The sequence below is a fragment of the Ustilaginoidea virens genome, chromosome 3, assembly GCF_000687475.1.
Source record: "Ustilaginoidea virens chromosome 3, complete sequence".
NCBI lineage: Eukaryota > Fungi > Ascomycota > Sordariomycetes > Hypocreales > Clavicipitaceae > Ustilaginoidea > Ustilaginoidea virens.
The window spans coordinates 4,829,874-4,850,297 of NC_057318.1; the positions used below are offsets into that span (position 1 = coordinate 4,829,874).

Sequence of the window (20,424 nt, forward strand, 5' to 3'; positions counted from 1 at the left end):
GCTGGGCGAGACGTGTCTGAAAGCGGATGCCCTTGGCTGCGCGCATCTATGTTTTAGAAAAAGGGGTACTCCGTACTGCTGGCTAATGTGACGATGCAGATGCTGGATTGGACATCCACACGTTCCCTTCCCCAGAACTAGTTGAGAACCGAGGAAAAGATTGCCATGGCCAGGCTCTCATCGACCGGACTGACCCCCGAGTACATTCATGATACGACATGCGGAGTACAGGAACCCAAGAAGCCCTTGTTTCCCATCGTCACGAGCACGAGCCTCTGCCCCTCAAGTCGATTGGCCCGCTCTTCAGATGCTGCATGCCAGACAGAATGGTTTGCCGTGTCCAAAAGATTGAAATCCGTCACATCAGGGGCCTGGTTCTTGCAACAAGTTACCGCCAGCCCAAGCCTTCTTGAGGCGCACGTTGCTCCAACCTACCATGTGCCTGAGCCATTGGCCCACCATCGCCCAGCGGCCCCCAGCCCCGTCCGACCCGCTCGGCCGCCTCAAAGCCCGGGATGATTCTCCGATCTCATCTGATTGGGGCTGACTGTTGAAATTGTTGATTCAAGCCAGTTCGGAAGTCCAAAATGAGAACTCGTCGCTTTCACCCCGAGTTGCTTAGCCAAGGCCCGGTACCAAGCACAGTTACGTTGGCCCTCATCCAACGTCAAAACTGGCAATAATCGACGCGGAGACGCCCTCGATGCTCATGTACTAGTGTCTTCTTCCAGCTCTTGTCCTACTCTACCCGCCAATCATGTCCTGTTGGTCTGCGGATACCGGTGCCCTCAGAATCGTTCCTCGTATACAACTCTGTTTGGGTTTATGCCCTTGGAAAGAATAGGACACTTGTACGTGTATGTGCCGAGTGTACTTTCCAATCGGATGAGTCCAATGCACCACTCCAGGAGTGGGTGTAAATATAGGTAGTGTTGGAACAATGTCTTGGTCATTATATATACATCCCTTGCCAGTTCCCCTGGTGCTTTATTTCTTCCTTATCTCAATCTACCTTGTGTCACTCTACACGTCTTTGACCGCCTCGAACCCTACACTGCCCCAATTGTTCAGCAACCTTGTGAGCTGGTCAATTCCTTCCTCTGTTCTCGTGTACTTGTACAATGCGAGAGTACCATGGATTCTCTTGTATGGATTGATTTGCGGCCGCCTCTACTTGATCTTGCCCTTTCTCATTGCTTATAATCATCCCCCCCCCCCTCTTCATCCTTGACCAGCATTTGATCACATGCTAATAGGACGCTTGCTACACAGGGTGGTAATATTTTGCCCTTCGGTATTGATGTTCATGCTCAACCTCTTCTCGCGGGACTAGCAATTGCCCTTGTTAGCGGGATTGCCCTGTATTGCTTATCGTCTCGCTCCAAGAACGACGGCGACGAGGCTCCTGGCCTCATAGAGTCCTTTTTCTTGTTCTTTTATTCTTCTTTTCTGAAGCCTCACCATGGCAGTGACGAGGCAAACCATCAGGATGCCTTGGAGAGCTTCTACAGGACGCAAGCTGGTGCTTATGATCCCACTCGCAAGGTCCTTCTCCGAGGACGCGAGGACATGTTGGGCTTGGCGATTGCCCAGCTCAAGTCAAAGGCTGGAAAAGCCATGACTTCGGGAAGGACCCAATCCAAGTGTGTTTGGGTTGATGTAAGCATTCAGAGTTTGAACCATGGCAACGCAGTTTTGTGGTGGAGAATCCCCGCGCTTTGAAGAGATACTGACAACAGCAATGGCGCAGATTGGTGGCGGTACTGGCTGGAATATCGAAGCCATGGGTAGTTTTGTCAATGTACCAGAGTTCTTCTCTAGCGTTTATCTCGTGGACTATTCTCCATCTCTATGTGAGGTGGCTCGAAAGAGATTTGACCGACTTGGGTGGAAGAATGTAAAGGTTGTGTGCGAGGATGCTCGCAATTTTCGTCTTGAAAACTACCAGACGAACACAAGCCCTGCTCAGAACCCTCTCTGCCCTTCAGTACCCGGCGGCTCTACGCAGCAACGCCCCGAGCATGGCGGTGCTGACCTTGTCACCATGTCTTACAGCCTGTCCATGATTGTAAGTTATCAACATCTGAAGTGGAAGGGGCGCTCCGGTCAGCAGCCACGATGAGAGTCTTATCTGCTTACATTTCTGATTTTGAAGCCTGACTACTACTCTGTCATCGACTTGGTACCCTCTGTACTCTCTCCCCACGGCATCTTCGGAGTAGTGGACTTCTATGTCCAGAGCAGGGCCGACTTTTCATTCCGCAACTACACTGGCGGTGCATTGGGCCGCCATGTCAACGCTTTGTCTCGCATGTTCTGGCGCGCCTGGTTCGATCTCGACCGTGTTGGTCTTGAGCCTAGCCGTCGTGACTACCTCGAGTACAAGTTTGGCACCGTCCTCAACGTCAACGACCGCAACAAGGCGTTAGGATACATCCCCTACTATGTATGGATCGGTTGCCATAAGAAGCTCTTTGCCCCTCCGAATCTGCCTCACGAGATTATTGAGCGGGTTGACGCCTTGGCAACGGAATCACCTTACCTGTACCCGGTTCAACAAGGCGACGCATCGACCCGGGCGGTTGAGAGGTTGGCTCCCGAGACTCGTTCCAAAGCTTTCAGCTCCGCGGTGCAAAACCTGTCGGCCAACCTACCCCTTCCGTCCTTCTTCTACCAGAACCACCACTGGCGCATCTACTATGACGACCAGCTGCAGAAGCACACCCAGTTCAACGACGAGTACATTTACGCCTTTACGTGGGAAGATGCTCGCGTTGATGAGCGCATCCTGAGGCTGGGGCCCGAGGACAAGGTCTTGGCCATCAGCTCCGCTGGCGACAACATCTTATCCTACCTTGCCCAAAGCCCAGCTCGCGTGCATGCCGTTGATCTGAATCCTACCCAAAACCACCTTTTGGAGCTCAAGGCTGCCTGCTACACCGCGCTCACTTACGAGGACTTTTGGAAGATTTTCGGCCGAGGGAAGCACGCTGGTTTCCGGGATTTGCTGATCAACAAACTTTCTCCTCACCTGTCTTCTCGGGCGTTTCAGTTTTGGCTCAGCAAGGCGGACGTGTTCCAGAACAAAAGGAGCCGCGGCCTCTACGACACGGGGGGCTCTCGCCATGCCATTCGAGCAATGCGTTGGGTTTGCCGTCTCTTTGGTCTCCGTTCCAGCGTGTCCAGGCTGCTCGAGGCCAAGACGCTCAATGAGCAGCGCGAGATCTGGCGCCAGAAAATCCGTCCAGCCCTGCTCTCCAAATTCGTGTGCAACCTGGTCGTTGCGCAGGAAAGCTTTCTGTGGAATGCGCTCGGGGTCCCAAAGAACCAGCTCGCCATGATTGAAAGGGACCATGCCAACTCCGAGCTCGTCAAGGGGGACCGGCCCGTCGCCAAAAACACCCGGTCCCACGCCATCTGGCACTACATGGTGAACACGCTCGACCCTATCGCGGAAGAGACGCACATAGCTCAAGACAATCCTCACTACTACGTTTGCCTGGCCGGCAGCTTCTCCCGAAAGTGCCACCCTCACTACCTCGCACCTGAAGTCCACGCCAAGCTTTCCAAGCCCGGCGCCCTGGACGGTCTGCGCATCCACACCGACGAGCTTGACCAGGTCCTTGCCCGCATCAGCCCAGGCACCCTCACCGTCGCTGTCGTCATGGACAGTATGGATTGGTTCGACCCAGGCTCGCCTGCTGCTGCTGCTCAGGTCGCCAAGCTCAACCGAGCGCTCAAAATGGGCGGCCGCGTCATGTTGCGAACGTCGGCCCTTGTGCCCTGGTATATCAAAGTGTTTGAAGCGCACGGCTTCACGGCCAAACGACACGGCGCCAGAGTCGACGGCGCCTGCATTGACCGCGTGAACATGTACGCCAGCTGCTGGGTCTGCACCAAGGTCGGAAACCTGCCACCTCCGACTCCTGAAATGGACCGCATCGGCGGTCTCGAGATGCCGATCTTGACAATATGATGCAAGCGGAATTCCTCATGGAATCTCTTTGCTCGGTCTTGTCCGACACAACGCGGCATTTTATGGTCAAAACGGGAACAAAAAACAGAAACACAGTCCTGCATCTAGTTCTCCTGCATCTCCAACAGATAGGGAACTCGTCAACGTCCGGTTTGAGACGATGGTGGTTTTGAACGGGGTATGGAACCGAACGTAGCACACTACACGTCTTTGCGATTAGTTGAAGAGTAATAAAATCGAGCAATAAGCTCGCGCGAACATCATCTTTTGTCCCCCAGGCCAAGTGTGGACGTGCTGGCAATTGCGAACATTCAGTACGTTGCGTATTCTGACGGGGGCCAAGCCCGGCAAGGTAGGTATCAGCCAGCGAGGTATCAACGAGCGAGGTGCCCTCTCAAATGTAGCAACAAACGGAATCGGAATCGTGTTTCCTGTTGCGAGACACCACCTACACTCACGTACTCGTACTTCCTAAAAGATGGAAAAAGCATAAGATGAAAATTAAAACCAGTCCCGTGATTTGCATACTTCAGTGCAACCAAGCCGGGGCCGCCCCGGTTTTCGCCCACTCCATGCTTCCCCGGCAAACATGTCCGATGCCCTCCTGAACACTTTGCTCCATTAAACCGCACCGACCGGGCTTGCCGCTCTACGCCTTCCAGACCCGCTTGATGGCTTCCGTAACGCCGACGTCGTTGGTCTCAAACTCGTACAGGCCAATGCCCACCGTCACCGTGGCCGCGTTCAACCCCCACCAGAACAGCTTCCGCAGGCCGGGGTACCGCTTCTTGGGGATGTAGTCGATGATGACGGACTGGAAGCCCATGTGGGAGTGGATGAGGACGGCGCAGCAGAGGACGGCATCCATGGTCGGGTTGAGCGAGCCCGAGGCGAACGGCGCAATGGACAAGGGCACGAGGCCGGCCGCGACGAGCCGCTCAAAGGTCCAGTGGTAGGAGCCATGGGCTGCAGACGGGGTGGGCACCGGGGCAGGGTCGTTGACTAGAAAAAAAGCCGTTTTGTCAGCGATGAATCCCCGTGATTTCGCGGCTCGCCAGAACAGCCCTGGCCGCAGGTCCTGTCCCGCAGGGATCCTACGCCATGAGCGGGCGTGAAGCAAGCACCGGGTTTTGTCGGAGTCGTACCTCCACCTTCGATCCGCTCTGCAGGCGTAACAAACACGAGTTAGCACGGCGCTCCGAATGTTCAACGACGAAAGGACAAAGGGTGCCGCCTTCCCCGCAACCGGCTGCCTTCACCGTGCCACAGGGAGCGGACGACGGGGGGGGGGGCAGTCTCACGCGGTCCAGGCGGCAAGATGGCGCATCTCTTGCTGGAGCCGTGGAAAGCGGCAGCTCTGGCGGCCATGGCGCCGGGAGCCCGAGCCGCCAGCACCGCTTGCCGCAGCACCGAGGGTCGCGCAAGTGAGGCCATTCCTTCTTTTCGTTTCTTCCGTTTCTTGTTTCTGCTGGTTCGGAGGTGTTTCTCGGCGGTACGAGACGGGAGTGGGGGGGGGCGAGGAAGATTCGTGTTCTGCGCAGCTTCAACCTCGTCGACGTAGGGGCTTGGTTGGTGATGATGGCGGGCACGCGCGAGATGGGAAAAGAGAACCACGAGGGAAGCATTCGCTGTCGACGTTGATTTTCCGAACATTGCCGAGGAACTTGATTACCCGCTCTGTGATTGGTTGGCGGCCGGCGCGCAAGCCCGACTCGAACTTGTGGCGCCGGAGGGAAGAACGTGTTTCCCGGCAAGGGGCAGATGCGAGCTGGCTATTGGCTTACACCGGGGACCACAGCCAACGGGGACAAGTTGTGATTTAATTTTTCTTTTTTTAAAATCTTTACCTTCTCAGAAGAAGGGGAGGGAGAAAATCAAGCAGACGAAGAGACGCAGATACCCTGCTGACAACCCATTCGATCACCTTGCACCTCGGAATACCAGCAGCAAACGACGTACAGCATCCAAGGCTCTGCCTTCATCCTGAAGGAGGCCGACCCGGGCGCTCCTCCCTGGGCGAGGCCGTCTCTCTCAAAATGAGCCCCCGAATACCTGCTCCGAGATCCTTCTCTCGGCTCACGGCTCGACTGCCCCGGTCTGCGCTCCATGTGCAGCACGCAAGAGGCATATCCGGCTCATACCTCGCCAAGGTGGCTCAAGGCGAGCAGGAGTGGGAGCAGAGGGCGGAGAGGATCCTCAAGGGCGAGCAGCCTCACGAGTGGGATCTTCTCGAGGAGAGAGGATACATCAAGGATGTTGCTGGGTACGCTCATGACCATCCTGGCAGTGTTCCCGAGACGGGGAAAGCAAGCAACCTCGTCAAAACCGCAAGATTGCCTGCCGCCTTTCTTTGCTGACGCCGAGAGTGTACGCCGTACGCCGTACGCCGTACGTAGAACCCCCGAAACGATCAAGGAGATTATGCGCATCAAGAGAATCGGCGTCTATGTCGGCGTGGACCCTACCGCCGACTCGTTGCACATTGGGCACCTGCTCCCCTTCATGCCTCTCTTCTGGCTGTGGTTCCACGGCTACCCTGCCGTGACGCTCCTGGGCGGCGCTACCGCGCGAATCGGCGACCCGACCGGCCGAGTGCAGGGCCGCGAGCCTCTGTCCAACGCGGATATATCTAAAAATGTCGCCAAGATCCATTTCCAGCTCACGCGCTTATGGGCCAACGTGGTCACCCTGCGAGACAAGTACGGATACGCAAAGGACTGGGCGGCCAAGCGTCATCTCCTCAACAACAACATGTGGCTGCAGGGCCTGACCGTCTACGATTTCACCAAGCGGGTGGCTAGGCAGACCAGGATCGGGCCCATGCTGTCGCGCGACACGGTGAAGCGCAGGCTGACCGAGGGTGACGGCATGTCCCTGGGCGAGTTCATGTATCCGCTGTTCCAGGGATGGGATTTCTGGCACATGTACAACAAGCTTGGCATCCAGATGCAGATTGGCGGCTCCGACCAGTACGGCAACATTGTGGCGGGCATCGAAGCCCTCAAGGTCATCCGGGAAAGCGAGGAGGCGCCGCACGACAGGATGCCCGCCGGATGGAAGCACGAACCCGTCGGATTCACGGTACCGCTTCTGCTCGACTCTGCCGGCGTCAAGTTCGGCAAGAGCGCTGGCAACGCCGTATGGCTGGACGAGTTCAAGACATCTGCGTACGATCTGTACGGATACTTTATGCGCCGACGGGATGACGAGGTCGAGAAGCTGCTCAAACTCTTCACCTTCCTGCCAATGGCCAAGATCCAGGAGGTCATGATGCAGCACAAACTGGATCCGCACAAGAGGGTCGCCCAGCACACCCTCGCGTTCGAGGTTCTGTCTCTGGTTTACGGCTCCCAGAAAGCCCTCCAGGAAGCTCAGCAGCACAAGTTCCGGTTCGGCGGCGAGTTGCCGCGCGTAGTCTACGAGCCCTCCGAGGAGAGCGGCATCATCACGCCGAATAATGCGCCGCGGAGCGACATTCAGCTTCCCAGATCCGTCATGGACCTCTCGCCCGCCAAGTTGCTCTTCGCCACCGGTCTAGCCAGCAGCAGCAGTGAAGGCCAGCGACTAGTCATGCAGCAGGGTGCATACGTCGCCGCTCAGCCGGGACAATTCCGAGGTCTCGTCCCGGGCAATCTATCTTGGACTCCCATGAAGCTGTGGTTCCCCAAGGAAACAGCAAAGTACCTCATTGACGACAAGCTCCTCATCTTGCGCAAGGGCAAGCACAATGTTCGCATCGTGGAGCTGGTGTCTGACAAGGAATGGGCCGCCAGCGGGAAAATATACCCAGGGCAACCCTACACCGGCATCATACGACGCACCATGCAAGCGTTGAAGAAAGACGCCGAGACTACGGGGCAGAAACTTACAGCGTTTCAGCTCAGGAGGCTGGCGGAACAAGAGACTGGCGAGCGGGAGAGGTTGATGGTGGCCAATAACCCTGATATTGAGCTACCTAGCAAGCATGAGCTACGACAGAGGACCAAAGAGCGACAAGGGAGGTTGACACCAGATTGGGTTAAAAGAGGGAAGCAGAAGCCTAATCGTGAGGAGTAATCACTCTTGCCCAAGTCGGGTGGCTGCTCCGTCGATTGCGCTCTTTTCGTATACTGTTGTGTGTACTGTTATATTAGCCTGTAGATTAAGAAAAGAGGTGTTTGGGGTCCGGATACCAGAGGAATAGGAAGTGGTGAGGGAAAGCGACGGTGAACGTGAGGCCTCTCAACTTTTGGGGTCGAAAGAAAAAATTACGTGAATAAAAAGAGGTTGAGCGACGTTTGGCGTCATTTCGTCTCTATGGTACTGTTCATCTATACAGCACGGTGAGATCTCCCTTTGGAACAGGCAGCAGTTTCAACTTGTCCATGATCTCGTCGTTGGTCAGATTCTGCTCAGTAATAATCTGATCAAAGTGGTGATTTCCATCGGTATACTTCTGCAAGGAGTCGCCTCCCGGTATCGGGCGGCTTTGGCCTGTTGCCAAAGCAGCCAAATATTGCTTGGACAAGACATACTTGTGTACCCGGTACAAGCACCCCTTTATTATGCCGAATTGCACGAATCGGCGGACGTCAACGTAGCGAAGCACATCGAATCCATTCTCCTGGCTCATCATGATCCACTCCTTGACGCTCTTGCTTGGGGCCAACGAGGTCATGAGCTTGATGAGATGGTAGTTGCTGACTCTGGCGTGGCCATGAGACACGTAGCCCGCACACTCCTCCACGATGCCGTCGACGTTGCGAATAAAGTCGTGTATGCCAGGGCGCGGCGCGTAGCAGGAGCTGAAAAAGAAGGTGTCGATGAGAATAATGGTGTCGTAATAGAGGAGGTGACGTAGCGCAACCTTGGCCAGGTCCAGCGACACAGAGGCCGAGTGAGCGATGCGCCTGACATCAGAGACACCGTCGATCTTGGCAATTACTTTCTGGAGGGTGAGATCCCACGTCGGATCGATGATTTCGGAAAACTTGACTTTGGCGACAGGAACGTGCCATCCTTTGACAGTGGGCGGGGTGCGGTGATGGGGGAAAAGCTTCATATTGATGGTGTTGGCTTCGTCTGAGGAGGAACTCTTTTTTCAGTAAATTGATTTTGCTCAGCAGACACAATCAAACAGACTTTCCAGAAAGGGTGGACTGAAGATGGTTGGCGCAAAAGCAACCAAGGGCGACGAGGAAGGAAGACGTACCGACAGGGATCATGCATTCGCCGTAATTGTTCAAATCTTCCTTGACAATCTCCAGCAGACTCTCAATGGGCCTCCGCGATTCACGGGCTCTCAAGCCATCGCCCTCGCCTTGGCTGAGATACTCATTCTGCTTTTCCATTTCTGCAAAGGTTTCTGCAAGATACCTGACGACGCCCTCGTAAGGGGTCTGGTCGACGTCGGCTTCAATGAGAAGGCCAAAATTAAAGATGAACTCATTGCGACGGTACTTGGTGTGGGCGATGACCACGGGGTAGCCCAAGACGATGTACTTGCCGTCTGGGGAGTTTATGGTCACGTAGCGGTTGCAAAAGGCTTGCCGAGGGATGATGTACTCCCGCAGAACGTCGAAGTCGACCAGCGGCTGACGAGTGCTCAACTCAGAGGCGGTGATACATCCTGGAGGAGACTGAGCCACGATTTGGGGACCTGCGGAATAGTAAGCAAATGATTTTGGTTCGAGTGCAAAGGGGGCATACTATACCTTGTTCGGGGAAAAACCTGGCGTAAAAAATTCCTTGCATCATGTTGGTGCCGGGAATGACGAAGGGATGAGAAGGATCATGGGGGCACCGGGGGACCGGGGGACCGGGGGACCGGGGGGGGGCCTTTGGGAGCGCTTGCAACGGGGCGAGCTCACGGTCTCATGGTTGAGGCGCTCATCATGGTATATCGGCAGCCGGGATGCTGGGACTGGTGGTGGTTGTGATGACGTTGGGGGTTGGCAAGGGTCAAGGCAGGTTGGCTGGTTCGAGCTTCAGAGCGGGTTGTAGTTGGCTGGATGGGATTGATGGTTTGCAGCTGCGGACTGGATCAACGTGCAGGGTGCCTCGAGGTAGCAGCTAGCTGTCGTGGGCGTCTGCACCTAGATTAGGTACCTACCTATGTACCTTACCTAGGTACCTAAGGTAAGTACTTTGGGACCCCAACAGCAGGAGCCAAGACCAAGCCTGATGCCGACTTTGCACCATGCACTACCCGAGAACCGTGAATTTATTACGTGACTAATTGGAAATATTGATTTTGCTCTACTCTCCTTACTTTTTTCTTTCCTCTGTTTTCCTCTTTTTTTTTTTTTTTTTTTTTTTTTTTCCCCGCGAGGGGACGTGGTATTTTGGTCTGGGTTGTATCGACCATTTTGGGATCTCGGCAAAGACCGAGTAAGGTATGCAAGTACCGAGGAACCTACCAAGCAGGCGGTACCCTTTGGTTTCTTCCCTAGAAAGAGAAGGAGCAGACAACAAGAGCGGATAATTCGAGCAGGAGCAACGGATTCTAGAGTCCCAGAGTCTCGGCTGACATTACACAAGTATGATCACGGTCAGCCCACGTCGCCTGGTCGGCCCACCAAAACAACCTCAATTCAACAGCTAGGTACCTACCAGACCAGACCAGACAGACCAGACCCGCTACCAGGTACCTACCTTACCTACCTCCTAAGGTACCTGGTAGGCACATACCTCCAGGTACTTACTCACTCTGTACCTCTGCACCAGCCCATCCCATCACTAAATACATATGTACATACATACCTAACCTACCTACCTCATACATACACACCCAGACGCACACGACCCAGTCAGCAAACACCAGTCCCGTCACCACCACCACCACCCACTTTATTAGCACCTCGCACCCACCAACGACCGGGTTTGCGCTGCCTTTCCTGGGGCCCGCGGCGCTACCTGCTCTTGGCCGACTCTTCTGTCCCTATCTCTCGGCTTCCACGCTTGCACTGTACCTCTGTTCGCGCATCTTGCTTGTCGTGCTCAGGCTAGTGTCTGGTGTGCCTTTTCTTCCCACCTCCCGACTCCCCCTCCCCCTCCCTGCGTCCCCGGCACCCTGTGCTGCATTCGATCTTGGACGATCCCGCTGACGAACCCGCGCCCTTTTTGCTGTTCAACCCTTTGCTCGCAGCCAGCCAAAGCCAGGAAGCAACAAACGGACAAAGATCGCTCTGCCCTCAAGTATGACCGCCATGGCCGACGTTGCCGAGCCGAGTGGCGATGCGCAGGTTACCTTCAAGGTCAAGACGTCTTCGGACCGCAACCATACCCTCACCATGGCCGAATCAGCAACGGTTCTGGAACTCAAGACCAAGCTGGCTGGCGAGGAGTTCGAGAACATACCCATCGAAAGGCAACGGCTCATCTACTCGGGGCGCGTCATGAAAAATGACGATACCCTTGGCACCTACAGGATAAAGAACAACAACACCATCCACATGGTCAAAAGTGCTGCGAGCAACCCAGCCCAGACCTCGGCTTCCGGCCCGACCCCAAGGGCTGTCCCGGAGAGCATCTCAGCAGGCACCAACCCCAGCGACCCCTTGGCTGGTCTTACTGGCGCTCGCTACGCCGGCCATCAAATCAACCTGCCCGGGATGGACATGTTTGGACCGGATGGTGGTGTATGTCTCCTTGCCTCTTTCCCTGTGTGCAATGCACGTCTCGGGAGTTTTCGTTGAATAAGCTGGCTGACCTTGCTCCCTCACTTTTCCTTTTAGATGGGCCCTCCTATGGACGAGGAACGTATTCAGCGCATGATGTCGGACCCAAATGTTCAGCAGTCCATGAACGAAGCCTTAAGCAACCCTGACTTTGTCAACATGCTCATCGAGTCGAATCCCATGCTTCGAAACATGCCCAATGTCCGGGAGATTATATCCTCACCGTTCATGCGACAGATGTTGACCGACCCCCAGATGATGAGCCAAGCTATGCGCATGCAACAAAACATGCGTGGCAACGAGTCCTCCTTTCCTGCGCCGGGAGCCACTGACACAACGCCCACTGGCGCTACGGCCGGCAGTGCGTCGGACGGTGTGAATACCGATCAGCAGCAGAACTTGTTGATGAATCCCTTCATGATGCCCGGCATGATGGGGAGCGCTGCAGGTAACAATGGCCCGAATGACATCAACATGGCTCAAATGCTTCAAACCCTAAGCAGCATGGGCATCAATCCCGTGGCTGCTCCGGCATCAACCGCACGCTCGGGCACTCCTGGCGACGGGCAAGGAAACGCTCAAGGATCGCAGCCTCACGATGCCCAGAATGCTCAGAACAGCCAGGGTGCAGCCAATCCCTTTGCGGCTCTGTTCCCTCAAGGTGGGGGCAACGCCGCCAACATTTTCGGAATGAGTCCCGAGATGATGCAGCAAATGATGCAGATGCTGGGCGGCGCCCCTGCGCCTACTTCGCCGCCCGACGACCGACCTCCCGAGGAGAGATACGCAGAGCAGCTCCGCCAATTGAACGACATGGGGTTTTACGACTTTGACAGAAACATTGCCGCCCTTCGACGGAGCGGAGGTAGCGTGCAAGGAGCCGTGGAGCACCTGCTGAGTGCTACTGATTAGAGACTCGGTCAGCTGAACTGGTGGTGAATCGCTCCTGCTTCATTTTTTTTCCTTTTTTTTTTCCCCCCATCGTCAAAAAAAAAAGGAGGAGGGATTCTAGCAGGATAGGGGGAAGTTGGGGGAATCCTAGCGAAGAAGAATTAACGAGGGATGATGAAGTAGGCTTGTAAGATGGGCGGCCCCGACGCTTCGGAAAAAGCAGAACGGGCGGGTGCCGGGATTGCAGAGGAAATTCCCTCAGCATGCCAACGCGGGTGTCTTTTCCGACGAGGAACGATTCATGGTATAAGTTGAGCACTAGAAGCGATATCTGTCACGTGCACTCAGTCAGGATAGGCATCAAGATTGAAAACAATGATGACCATTGCCACACACTCTAGGGGTGTGTATACATCGCAAACATGACGTCTCCAGGCGTGTGCAGCAGCAAATCTTGGGCGCTATCCAGGTGATCAGTGCAACCAGGCCGGTCGGGTGCATCATGTATCATGTGTGGGTGCTGGTGCTGTGCAGGAGATGTATCAGTTCCGACCGATGTCGAGCTGCTCAGCGCAACCAACTGTCTGATGGACCAGTCGTTTCCAGCAACAAACCCCCTCCAGCCGGCCAGACCGACGGAGCAATCCGTCCAAATGAAATGTGCCAACTGCCGTAGCAAGCCCAAGCTTCTTCACCCCGCAAGGCATCCGTCACGCGAGCCGGCTTCACTGCGCGCAAGGCGGGACGAGAAGCGCCGGCTAGCAACATCACGGCCGGGGGCCGACGGCTCCCCAGGCTGGGGGGGCGACTACGAGCGGACCGGGACTTGTCTACGACTCGCCTCGGTGCGAATGGACCGACGGATGCGACACCTCAGTTGGGCGGTTGTCGTCGGCGGGCGAGGCGGCATCGAAGGGCGGATCGGGACCAAAAGGGCGTTGCTGGGGAGCAGCGCTTCGCTAGGGCGAGCGGCGGTCGTGAACGGCGCTCCGGTCCGTCAGGCTGCTCCCCGGCCGAGCGGGGTCCAACTTACCGAGAGGGTGGACGACCAGATCGCTTTGCTGTGGAGGAGGGTCTGGGCGAGACGATATGCTGAGGACGAGGGGGCGGCGACAAGGGCACGGTGGACGATCAAGTGTGTCCGTCGTGGAGACTGCTCGCGGTACCAGCTACCAGGTTTGCAAAAGCGAAAAAAAAAAGGCACTGTTGGCGTTGGTGGGCACGGTTTCGCAATCTGCGTCGAGTATGCTACCTCGGGTACCTAGATGAAGTGACTGAGGAGATCGCAACTATCTTTGCGGTCTGGTGGTCTGGGTCCCTGCTCGAGTCTTGCCCCCCCGCGAAGCCGAGACGGAAGCTGCTCCGTACGTGGCGCGATAAGCCAGTTTCACGACGCTTGAGCTTCCGCTCGGGATTGGCGGTACGACTGGGACAATGAGTGGCTGCGCATGCCAGAGGGGTCTTCGGGTCTGCTCATCGGCAAGACTGGACTGTGTGGTACACTATTTCATTGTACGTTTTCGATGCTGGCACCAACATCCCCCTGGCAGGCCGCCAGCCCTCGACACTGCCTCCAAATCGTGACGCCTGCAGTGAAGAAGGCTTGGCCAAAAAAAAAAAAAAAAAAAAAAAAAAAAAAAAAAAAAAAACCGCGTCCATTGGCAGAATCTACAAAACAGCATCGTAGTAAACATGTCAGCGCATATGAGGGAGGGGGGGCACGGGGGTTGTTTCAAAAAGAACCTGCTCCCATCACACGTACCATATTTTCACATTGCATCTTGGGGTTTTGCTCAGATTGCGCGCACGCTCTCGTTCTTTGCCATGGTCTTGAAACCGGCTTGTTTTTGCCGCTGGTCTCCCGTCTTCCCCTCGCCTTATTTTTGGGGGGCCGTCTGGCGCATCCCATTCACGGTCGTCCGACGGCACCCGAACCCGCAATCTCGCCAATAGCACCGCGCACATGGTCAACCAGAGCCTTCACCATACCCTGAGGCCTGGCCTTGCCGTCCATCCCACGGACGGGCTCCGAGCCCATGGTCGGAAGCACATTGTCGCCGGCGGACAGGCTCACAAACAGGGCAAACGGGACGAGCCAGACGCAAAGGCCAAAGTACGACGCTATCATGGAGAAGCTGGGCACAGAGGCAGCAGACCCATAGTACGGCGGCTGCTGGTACGCCTGGGCCTGGCTGTGCGAGAAGTGGCGAAACCAGACGTAGTGGTCGGCCAGGACCAGCACTGAATGTTTGCAAGCACACAGACTGGTTAGCCGATGGGGCGTCCCCTGAAGGAGGGCATCTCGTCACGGGGGCCGGGGGGTTGGTTGTGGGGGGAAGGAAGCTTGGCCGCAAAGCTCAATGGCAGCTGCAAAGCCTTGGGGGAGGGGGGAAGAGAAAGGGGGCCCTTCGTACCGCAGGACAGGAGAAAGAGGGGATCAGACAGCTTCACAAAGGGGAAGCGTCGCATGTTGCCCAGGTACACGACGTGGGCGAAGACGCTGAGGAGCGTGGGCCCAAAGGGGAACCCGTCGAACAGCCACAGGGCGAGCTGGGTGGCGATGATGGTGTAGACAAGCCGGGTCAGCAGACGCTTGGCGACGACCGTGTGCTCTTCCACGAGCTCCGACAGGTAGTATAGGCCGGAGGCGATGGCGAGGGTGAGGAAGCAGAAGCCCATGATGGCTCCGGCGTAGCCGATGAGCGGCAGAACCCACATGTTTAGCTGAGGACGAGTGTCGAGATGGGACCGGCGCGACGAGGACCTGGAGTCTGGTTGGTGGTGTCTGGTGATGTCTGGTGGTGGTGATGAGCTGATGTGCTGGCAGGAAACAAACTGGAGATGGCTGGACAGCTGAATGTCCGGACAGAAGAACATGAAGCTTGAGCCTTTCTAGGGGCACCTCCTGTGGGGGGGGCTTGAGTGGGCCAGAGGACATGACACGTTCAAGCTGGCATGTGCTGTCAGGTACGGAGTACGCGGGGCACGTCCAGATACCTAAGGTAGGTACCTAACCTAGGAGGTAGGTAGGTACCTAATGACTGGAGGTACTTGGCGTTCCATGAGCGCAGCTTGTTTCACCGTGCAAGATCAACAACACGGCAAAAGGATGCTCGAATGCACGGCGAGAGATGGTCGGCAGCTTGGAATGACTGGCAATGCAACGCCTGCACGCAGCCATTCCGCTCCATCCATCCATCCATCCATCACCTGTCTCGCAGCAGCCCTCTCTCCGGGCTTCCTCGCTGGTTTCCAGATTCTGGGTGATGCAATCGCCCGAGGCGAGCTTATCGATAAGCCGGACAGCCTGTGTCCCCCTCAGGGCCGAAAAAAAAACTAAAAAAAAAAAAAAACTCAAAAATCAAAAACGAAAAACCCCCTTCGCCCATAGAGTCATGGACATTGCCGTGGCAGAGCCATCATCATCATCACCATCATCACCATTAGCAATAGCCTTCATGCCATCGCCTCCCTGAAACCACCATCCTCACGCCATGTCTCGCCCCGAGGACACTCTGTACGTGCGACGCTGACTCGACTCCAAGCCTTCCCCCCCCCCCTCCTCCTCCCCAAGCTGACTTTCTTTCTTCTTCTTTTGTTTTCTTCGCCCGCTCCCAGCGCCGCCGACGTGCACTACGACGACGCCGAAGCTCGCAAATACACCACGAGCTCCCGCATCCAGACCATCCAGGCGTCCATGACCCGCCGCGCCCTCGAGCTGCTCGACCTCAAGTCGCCCTCGCTCCTGCTCGACATCGGCTGCGGCAGCGGCCTCTCGGGCGAGATCCTGTCCGCCGTGGACCCCGGCGCCGGCGGCCCCCACGCCTGGGTCGGCATGGACGTCTCGCCCTCCATGCTCGACGTCGCCCTCCAGCGCGACGTGCAGGGCGACCTGCTCCTCGCCGACATGGGGCAGGGCGTGCCCTTCCGCCCCGGCACCTTTGACGCCGCCATCAGCATCTCCGCCATCCAGTGGCTCTGCAGCGCCGCCAGCAGCGACACGTCGCCCGCCGGCCGCCTCGCCCGCTTCTTCGACGGCCTGTACGCCTCCCTCAAGCGCGGCGGCCGCGCCGTCTGCCAGTTCTACCCCAAGAACGAGGCCCAGCGCAACATGATCACCCAGGCCGCCGTCAGGGCCGGCTTCGGCGCCGGCATCCTCGAGGACGACCCGGGCACCAAAAACGTCAAGCTCTACCTGGTCCTGACGGTCGGGAGCGCCGCCGTGCCGGGGGCCGCTGCCGACATTACCGGCGTCGTGGCCGGCATGGACGGCGTCGATATACTGGATGCTCGGAGGAGGCTCAAGACGAGCAGCAACGCTGCCTTGAAGAAGGGCAGCAAGGCGTGGATTGTCAAGAAGAAGGAGCAGCTGGAGAGGAAGGGCAAGGTGGTCAAGGCAACTTCCAAGTACACCGGGCGCAAGCGAAGAGTGGTTTTTTAAATACCCGTCTCCGTCTCTGTCTCTTTTTTTTGTCTTTCTTTTTTTTTCTCTTCTTCCTGTCATTGGGCTTATATGGAGTTTGGCATTGCGCGGCGTTTTAAGGAACCTGATCCAGCCATGACGAGTACTAGCGGGGAAATGGATGAAGAAGCTGTCAAGCACCCCTTCCGATGTGCGTGCGCTGTTTATTGACACAACTGGCCTTGTGATACGTTGCAGTTTAAAGTCCACCGTTGACTGGTCCGGTAGTCATCCAGCACAGTGACATGCTCTCGGCAAAAACGACTCCTACATGCTCGCAGTCGCAATCACCCGTGTCAGTCACAATCATGCCCGTTCTCGACGCTGCAGGTCACCCGCCCGGGGATTCGTCTTCAAAAACTCCCATCTTCTATCTCTTGTACTTGTTCTATCTCTACTCGGGCTTCATAGTAGGGAAGGCTAGAACCTCTCGGATGCTGTAGTTGTCGGTCAGGAACATCATCATTCGGTCAATGCCCATCCCCCATCCTCCGGTCGGGGGCAGGGCATGCTCAAGGGCCTGGCAAAAGGTTTCATCGGCCATCTGGGCCTCGTCATCTCCTTGAGACTTCTGCCGAGCCTGCTCCTCAAATCGGAGTCTCTGTTCGGCAGCTACATTCAACTCGGTGTAACTGAGCGATTGTCAGCGTTCGGTAAGGAACGGGAAAAAAAAAAAAGTACGACGTCGTGCCTGCCGGACCAAGAAACCACTTACGCATTTACAATCTCTTTGGTGGAGACGAACACCTCGAACCGCTCGCACAAGCCGGGCGTCGTGCGAGAGTCCTTGGCCAGAGGAGACATCATCTTCGGGTGGCCGATGATGAAGGTGGGGTTTATCTGTATCGAGAAGCAACAGCCTGTTCGTTAGTGGATTCGCTTCGATCCCATCATCCCATCATGTGGGCGGCGTGGTTTGTCAAGTACGTACCGCTTGAGATTCGAGATACTCGCCAACCAGAGCATCCAGCATGCGGGCGTTGGTCAGAGGCGGACTGCACTCAACACCCGTCTTGGCGAGAACCTTCTTGAAGAACTGGTTGGCTTCTTCGGTGTGCAAGGTGTCGGCAGGGGGAAAGGTCTCGCCAACGGCCTCCTCGAGAGCGGGTATCATTTCGATTCTGCGCCAGGGACCCTCCCAGTCGATATTGATCTCCTCGCCCTTGATGGTGTGATAGACGGTCTTGTACGAACCATGGATATGCTTGACCAGGCCGCTCACGAGCTCCTCGGTCATGGTCATGAGGTCGTAAACGTCAGCATAGGCCATGTAAAACTCGAGAGTGGTAAACTCTAGCAAGACTTGTCAGCCATTTTCTCTCCGAGTATTTTGCAACGCACATCCGGCCAACAGCGCAAAATGCTCGGGACTCGGGCATACCAGGGTTGTGGGTAAGATCCATGCTCTCGTTTCGAAACTGTCGTCCCATCTCATATACGCGATTAAGACCGCCCACAACGAGCATCTTGAGATACAGCTCGGGGGCCACGCGCAAGAACATGTCCATGTTGAGGTCGTTGTGGTGAGTAACGAATGGTCTGGCGGTGGCACCACCAGCGATAGGGTTGAGCATGGGCGTTTGCACCGAGACAAAGTCGCGTTCGTCGAACCAACGACGAATGTAAGAGTCGACCTTGGCACGTGTGATGAAGATTTGCCTCGACTTTTCGTTCATCATGAGATCGAGATATCGCTGGCGGAAACGAGTCTCGGAATTCTTGAAGCCGTAATGGTCATCCGGAATCTGATTTTTTTTTTCATTGTGAGCGGACCCAAAGCTGGCTTGCATATTTCCGCCGACGAAATCTCATACCTGATGCAAGCACGGCGACAACAGAGTGACTTCCACCGCAGCAATGGAGAGTTCGCCAGAGTATTCACCGGAACCCTGCTTGGTCTTGGGGTTGGTTCGCGTGGGGAATCCGCGGATACCTTTGAGCTTGTGAGCAAAGAAAGAAGTTGCGAGCTGGCTCCTGGAGGAATGTAGGCACAACCGTACCGATAATGTCGCCTCTTCGAAGGTGGACATGCTGTTCATCGAAGCCTGGGGCCTTGTCGTCGAGGTTGTCGGCTTGGGCCAGGACTTGCAGCCTTGCACCCTAGAAGAAAAACCCCGTCAGCCAGGATGCCAGCCAGGATGCGTTACACAAACGGCGGATAGGTGAGGAGCCTTACGTCAGAGCGGATGTCGTAGAAGAACAGCTTGGAGCCAGCAGAGCGGCGGACATAGACTCTTCCAGCGAGCTGGATCATTCTAGACTTGTCCAACTCTCCGTTCTTGAGATGCTGAAACTCCTCCTCAAACTTGCGGATGTCGTAATTGATGTTGTACTGCGTCATGCCTGTCAGCCCCATACCGCCTACGACTGTGACCACACTTGCCCTTGGTCGTCACCATCACGACGTCGTACCTTGTGAGGATAGGCCTTGCCCTTGGCGTGTAGCTCGTTGACCGTCCGCGATCGGATCTCGAAGTACTATCAAGTTCGCCGTAGCGTGTCAGGCCACGTCTTTTTCTTCCCTGGCCTAGGGCGCAAGGCCGGGGGGGAGGGGCCGACTGATTGATTGCTAGAATATGTTGTTGCGCGCACCTGGTTTGGAGTGAGCTCCTTCTCGGCAGCCTCGGCGTTCTTGTTGCTGGAACCTTGGGTCTTGGGGTTGGCGGCGGCCTTTTCCTTCTTGGCGGCCTCCTTCTCGCGCTGCTTCTGTCGCTTCTTGAGTTCGGTCTTGGAAATCATTTCGCCCGTGACTTCGTCCAGGTGAAGCTTGGCGACGGCCGCAGCGGCCTCGGCGGCGGCAGCCTCGCCAGCAGCAGTTGGATTGTCCGACATGGTTTGGCGTTTGGTGACTGAATGGCAGAGTCAATGGTCTATTCCTCTCGCAGATTTGGCAACTTATTCTGGGCTTGCTTGGGTCGCAGGCAGCGAGTTAAACTGTGGCTCACGAGGCAGCGAGCGAGTCACAGGCAGCGATGTACGGAGGAGGGAGGGGCAGAAAGTCACCCCGCCATCTGCAGTTGGGAGTCTTGGTGAAGTCGACTTTTTTCTTTTTTCTCTTCTTTTTCTTTTTTTCCCCTCGTCCTCAGCGGAGGGGCAGAGGGAATCAGGGCCCCATCGTCCAGGGGCACCCTGATTGGCCCAAGGCCGACCCCGAGGAAGGCTGAAGTTTAAATCGCAGGGATGCGTCGACGATGCTCTAAAATTTCGATTTCTTCAACATCTTATCGCAATCAGTTACGACTGCGGAGTAGAAGGAGTAGAATTTGGATTGCTCTCTCCCAGGCGGCGGCTACAAAATATTGAAACCTGGCTTCATCGCCAAACACTCCCCGACCTGGCATCTGCGTATCAGCAACGGAGTCACGCCGGGTGTCCCGAAACTAGAATGCCAGGGATGTGCCGATTGAGTTGATCAATCCACGCCAGGAATACCAGAT

The 20,424-nt window shown here is 56.1% G+C and overlaps 9 protein-coding genes across 9 annotated transcripts; 5 read left to right on the forward strand and 4 right to left on the reverse strand.

The window, feature by feature from the left end:
- Nucleotides 1-1,134: 1,134 nt before the first annotated feature.
- UV8b_04206 (uncharacterized protein) lies at nucleotides 1,135-3,976 on the forward strand (the record flags this gene model as incomplete). Its single annotated transcript, XM_043141704.1, has 4 exons — nucleotides 1,135-1,146; nucleotides 1,273-1,659; nucleotides 1,751-2,068; nucleotides 2,156-3,976. The coding sequence occupies 4 exons, from the start codon at nucleotides 1,135-1,137 to the stop codon at nucleotides 3,974-3,976; spliced, it is 2,538 nt and encodes an 845-aa protein (XP_042997638.1).
- A 649-nt stretch (nucleotides 3,977-4,625) lies between these two features.
- On the reverse strand, nucleotides 4,626-5,410 carry UV8b_04207 (uncharacterized protein; the record flags this gene model as incomplete). Its single annotated transcript, XM_043141705.1, has 3 exons — nucleotides 4,626-4,978; nucleotides 5,122-5,139; nucleotides 5,278-5,410. 3 exons carry the CDS (start codon nucleotides 5,408-5,410, stop codon nucleotides 4,626-4,628), a joined length of 504 nt encoding a protein of 167 aa, XP_042997639.1.
- A 602-nt stretch (nucleotides 5,411-6,012) lies between these two features.
- UV8b_04208 (uncharacterized protein) lies at nucleotides 6,013-8,032 on the forward strand (the record flags this gene model as incomplete). The annotated part of the gene is made up of 2 exons (XM_043141706.1): nucleotides 6,013-6,239; nucleotides 6,373-8,032. 2 exons carry the CDS (start codon nucleotides 6,013-6,015, stop codon nucleotides 8,030-8,032), a joined length of 1,887 nt encoding a protein of 628 aa, XP_042997640.1.
- Nucleotides 8,033-8,282: 250 nt separating this feature from the next.
- On the reverse strand, nucleotides 8,283-9,712 carry UV8b_04209 (uncharacterized protein; the record flags this gene model as incomplete). The annotated part of the gene is made up of 3 exons (XM_043141707.1): nucleotides 8,283-9,037; nucleotides 9,168-9,614; nucleotides 9,670-9,712. The coding sequence occupies 3 exons, from the start codon at nucleotides 9,710-9,712 to the stop codon at nucleotides 8,283-8,285; spliced, it is 1,245 nt and encodes a 414-aa protein (XP_042997641.1).
- Nucleotides 9,713-11,163: 1,451 nt separating this feature from the next.
- On the forward strand, nucleotides 11,164-12,546 carry UV8b_04210 (uncharacterized protein; the record flags this gene model as incomplete). Its single annotated transcript, XM_043141708.1, has 2 exons — nucleotides 11,164-11,595; nucleotides 11,692-12,546. The coding sequence occupies 2 exons, from the start codon at nucleotides 11,164-11,166 to the stop codon at nucleotides 12,544-12,546; spliced, it is 1,287 nt and encodes a 428-aa protein (XP_042997642.1).
- A 632-nt stretch (nucleotides 12,547-13,178) lies between these two features.
- UV8b_04211 (uncharacterized protein) lies at nucleotides 13,179-13,790 on the forward strand (the record flags this gene model as incomplete). The annotated part of the gene is made up of 1 exon (XM_043141709.1): nucleotides 13,179-13,790. One exon carries the CDS (start codon nucleotides 13,179-13,181, stop codon nucleotides 13,788-13,790), a length of 612 nt encoding a protein of 203 aa, XP_042997643.1.
- A 644-nt stretch (nucleotides 13,791-14,434) lies between these two features.
- On the reverse strand, nucleotides 14,435-15,243 carry UV8b_04212 (uncharacterized protein; the record flags this gene model as incomplete). Its single annotated transcript, XM_043141710.1, has 2 exons — nucleotides 14,435-14,766; nucleotides 14,940-15,243. 2 exons carry the CDS (start codon nucleotides 15,241-15,243, stop codon nucleotides 14,435-14,437), a joined length of 636 nt encoding a protein of 211 aa, XP_042997644.1.
- Nucleotides 15,244-16,019: 776 nt separating this feature from the next.
- Nucleotides 16,020-16,966, forward strand: UV8b_04213 (uncharacterized protein; the record flags this gene model as incomplete). Its single annotated transcript, XM_043141711.1, has 2 exons — nucleotides 16,020-16,042; nucleotides 16,144-16,966. 2 exons carry the CDS (start codon nucleotides 16,020-16,022, stop codon nucleotides 16,964-16,966), a joined length of 846 nt encoding a protein of 281 aa, XP_042997645.1.
- Nucleotides 16,967-17,381: 415 nt separating this feature from the next.
- Nucleotides 17,382-19,819, reverse strand: UV8b_04214 (uncharacterized protein; the record flags this gene model as incomplete). Its single annotated transcript, XM_043141712.1, has 9 exons — nucleotides 17,382-17,619; nucleotides 17,703-17,827; nucleotides 17,919-18,280; nucleotides 18,369-18,732; nucleotides 18,802-18,920; nucleotides 18,988-19,087; nucleotides 19,164-19,319; nucleotides 19,400-19,465; nucleotides 19,580-19,819. 9 exons carry the CDS (start codon nucleotides 19,817-19,819, stop codon nucleotides 17,382-17,384), a joined length of 1,770 nt encoding a protein of 589 aa, XP_042997646.1.
- Between the last annotated feature and the right edge of the window lie 605 nt (nucleotides 19,820-20,424).